This window comes from Austrofundulus limnaeus, unplaced genomic scaffold (genome assembly GCF_001266775.1).
Source record: "Austrofundulus limnaeus strain Quisiro unplaced genomic scaffold, Austrofundulus_limnaeus-1.0 Scaffold152, whole genome shotgun sequence".
Classification (NCBI taxonomy): domain Eukaryota; kingdom Metazoa; phylum Chordata; class Actinopteri; order Cyprinodontiformes; family Rivulidae; genus Austrofundulus; species Austrofundulus limnaeus.
Window position 1 is genome coordinate 36,631 of NW_013952554.1, and position 3,866 is coordinate 40,496.

Below are 3,866 nucleotides of genomic sequence, written 5' to 3' on the forward strand. Positions count from 1 at the left end.
CCAAACACTATTTAAGATTTCTGCTTTAGATTACATAAAAAAATTCCTAATTAGAATAACCGAAATATAAGACTCAGACCAAATAAGACAAATCAAGATATATCTCTGGAACTGCTCAAGACATCAGGATGATCCAGGTTTTAAAACGTAGCTTAAAAAGTCAGGAATCTGAAAATGAGCTCAGATCATTTTGAACAAATTTGACAATTTCAGTTTGATGCTATAGGTCACATGTATGAAATATTTGGTTTGTTTGGAGAAACTCACAAAGCTGCACGCATGTGTGAATAAGCAACACAATAACATGAATAAATCTGTATCAGGAATGGGTCAGGAGTGTGTGAGCAGAGCAGAGCAGAGGGAGAGAAAATAAATCTAATTTTAAATTTAGAAATTGGATTTATTTTAAATTTAAATTGAAACATAATTTAAGGGAAAAAAAGCCAAAGAAATATTTTATAGTAAATTTTATATATTTCTCATTTATGTATGTTCATTTTTCGTGGATATTTGTGTATGATTTATGTACAGATCTACAGTATACACGCTCTTTTTTATTTGCAAGCACTAAATAAAAGCATKAAATGAAATTATTCTGTTTTCCATTACAATTTCAAAGACCCAGTTCAGAAACAAACTGTTAAACTTGCAAGCTGATATGATGTAAAAAAAATGCTCACAAGCTGAAGCGCGCTTTAAAACACTGAAGAAAATGAATAAATTAAAAACAAGACCTTTCAGGAGTTGAGGARCAAAGGTTAATGTTACCGTTTGACGCCTCACATCCACCGTGGAATCTTTTCAGTTGATCTTTTTGTCTTCTGGTTAGATTCTGGATCTGTCGAAATTTGCCTTGAATGGCCTCRAATACCTCTAACATGCCCTGACTGAAAAATAAAAAATATATAAAAACAATAATGTGAGGGGGAAATCAACTTTAAACTAGTACAAAGAGAACATCCAAACAAAATGATAATAATAAATTGGCAATAAGGACACATACTGTTCAACGCYGCTGTTGACTGGCAAATTAGGAGCAACAGCAACGGTGCCCATATTCTCCTGAAAAAGACACATTGAATTTTTAGTCATCATTAACAACAATTATCCAAGGGCATGAAGCTGATACGTGTGCACTTTTATTTATGCAGCACAAGTTAAAAATGTTTCCTGGTTGGTTGGAAGAGCAATAAAAAAAACTGTCTTTTAAAGTGTGCAGTGATGTTATCCTCTAGCACCATCTGGTGAAGTAAAAGTGGACGCACCATGAGAGAATACCTTTACAGCTGCACTGCAGGTCGTATCCTGCCACAAAAACTTTTCTACACATGGCAACGTTAGAAACATTTTTTTTTTTTTGAGTTTTTCTTTCTTGGTAAAATAAAAGAAAAAAAACAGAAAGTGTCACTCTAATAAAGTGGAACAAGTGTATTTGAGATGACGCTACAAAAAGGTTGCAGCAAAAAACTGAATTCTTACAAAAACTAAAAATAACAGTGTTCACTTTTTTCTTTTTTTTTGTCGTAACTGCTGCAGATACGCCCCCAATTCGTTCCTGTAAAATCTTTTTTGCATAGAAGCAGGAAATTTAAGCAGAAGCACAGCTTCTACGTATGCGAGAGGAAGCTGGCATTGGATGCACATCCTTAATTTCACAATCAAACAGAAAGAGTCGATTATATGACTGAGAACGTACCGGGAACTTGACCTTCCTATAAGCGCTGGGCCCTTCGTGGAGATGGTTGCAAGACTCACATTTCACCTCTTCCAAGAATCCAAATGTGGTCAAAAGAAAAAGAAAAAAGAAAAAGAAAAATAACAGTGTTGCACAATGCCGGACGAAAATGCTTTAGTATTAGAGCATTTTAAAAATAAGATTTTGTATAAAAAAAATAATAATAAAAGACTAACCTGATGCTTGCCTTGGTGCTGACAACTTAGCTTCAAGATCAGATATCAACCTCTGCTGGTCCTCGATCTGCTTCTGAAGTCCTCGAGTGTATTGCTCATAATACTCAGTCTGTAAACACACAGTTTCTGTTATTACGTTCACACAACAAGCTGCTATTTAACATCTAGTTTGGGCTACACACACAGTCCTCTCGACTTGGCATCGTTACCATTTTCTGCAACTCCTTTTTAGCATTGTCCTTTTCAATAGAGGCCTGGCGATAAGCTTCGAAAGCTTTGTTGAGCTTGTCTCCAATGTTCCTTTCCATGCCTTGTGCTCCACGATCATCACTGACACGGCAGACATGAGCCCTATGAGGGGTGCACATATAAACTCTGTTACAGCTGCTAAAAGCATTATCTTGAATAGAAAAAAAATAACTTTGGCAAAACTATATAATACTTTACCTTGCCTTGTAAAAAAAAAAAAAAGCAAACAAATAGGTCATGAATACAAAAAAAATTGTTGCAAAATTGTGTGGTTTGTTGAAAAAAGCATTGCTGCAATTAGGAAAACTGTACCAAGCCTGATTAAGCAATCTAGATCATAGCTGCCATTTTTTTCTAATGAATACTGGCAAATAAGGTAGAAATAAAAGTTGCAGACTCCCTATTCTAGTTTTCTGATGAGCCCTGAAAAGTGTTGACGTAATGTATGCCATTTCATCTATGTGCAGTATACTAATTGTTATGTACTTTACAGCCTATAAACAACTTTGAGACAAATATAAGTCCATATTATCTGTTGTAACCAGGTAATAGTAATAGTAAAGAGGCTGGTAGCAGTCTTACCAAGAGCTCTCCATCAATTATTGAGTGTTCTCCATGGAAAATATCAGAGTTAAATTGCCTATCAGATCCTGGATCAGTGGGCTGACTCAGAAACTGAAAATAACTATAAACCAGCCCGGGTGGTTTTAAAGTGTCATTTAAAAAGTACTCCGCTGTTCCGTATTCTTGGACTGCCTTCGTGTGATGCATTCAACCGGTGTTCGGTGACCCCGAGCCCCGCGGATGAATCCGTTTATGGCAGCCGGGCTGACTGTCGGTGAGGTGGCGCGCGTTCTTACCTTCATTCAAGTTTCTCCTTAAAGTCGAAAATATCTTGTTTTGACACCGCGGCAGCCTCCGTTGCCTTATCTTCGGATGTAAAGCTACAAAACCCTGGTAGAGGATATGGTAATGTGTGTGTGTATGTGTGTACTTTTTTTTTTTTTTAACACAGCCCAGTTCGAGTTGGGAACTTCCCTCGGGGAATCCCCCTGCTCTGCGGACTTCCGCCTTCGCTCGGTCCGAGCCAATCAGCGTCGAGTTCGGAGGAGCGCAGGGCTGAGGGTTCTTCCAGCCTACGCGTCTGCAAACCGACTCTGTGCTGCATGTGAAAATCCGTCCCAAACTTCACTTTTATGCTTCGTTGCTTTGCAAACTCCTTCTTTTRTTATTGTTGTTGTTCTTTTATCCGACTTGACTTTGTGCAAACTGTGACAAAAGAACTGCAAATGATTTTTTTTTTCATTTAAGCGTAGATTATTTGCTGCAGGGTGTTGGTTAGTCTAAAAATGATAATAATAAAATATTTTATTCTGAAAACAATAAGAGCACGGGGTTCCTATAGATAAACTGCTTTAGCTCTTTTGCAAATGTGCACTTTAACACCATGCTAATGCAAATTTGGAAACAAGCAGTATTTCAACCTTTTTTATAGGCTAGGTTGAGTGTATTTTTACTACACTTGGAGGAACTATTCATCCATTATTATACAAGTTAATAATAAGRTTTGGATTGTTTTATGTTTTTAATTGTTTAAAAGTGGCCACAGAAGCTATAAGTACTTTTGTAAAGTCCAAGTGAACCAGATAAAAATTATAGGAGCCAGTGGCGTCACTAGGCCTATTTTAGGGGGGCTGGAGCCCCCC

General features: G+C 37.1%; 1 protein-coding gene across 2 annotated transcripts in view; it reads right to left on the reverse strand.

The window, feature by feature from the left end:
* The window catches only part of tank (TRAF family member-associated NFKB activator), a 7,544-nt gene extending 4,238 nt beyond the window's left edge, over nucleotides 1–3,306 (reverse strand). Inside the window, exons 1-6 of one of the 2 annotated variants that reach the window (XM_014016680.1) lie at nucleotides 3,021–3,306; nucleotides 2,121–2,262; nucleotides 1,912–2,020; nucleotides 1,697–1,764; nucleotides 1,004–1,062; nucleotides 769–887 (exon numbers count right to left, since the gene is read on the reverse strand). In XM_014016680.1, coding sequence (XP_013872134.1) covers nucleotides 769–887; nucleotides 1,004–1,062; nucleotides 1,697–1,764; nucleotides 1,912–2,020; nucleotides 2,121–2,219 — 454 coding nt within the window. In that variant the 5' untranslated portion in view covers nucleotides 2,220–2,262; nucleotides 3,021–3,306. Of the gene's footprint in view, nucleotides 1–768; nucleotides 888–1,003; nucleotides 1,063–1,696; nucleotides 1,765–1,911; nucleotides 2,021–2,120; nucleotides 2,263–2,742; nucleotides 3,000–3,020 lie in introns of those variants that run through there. The other variant, XM_014016679.1, reaches the window with a different exon arrangement.
* Between the last annotated feature and the right edge of the window lie 560 nt (nucleotides 3,307–3,866).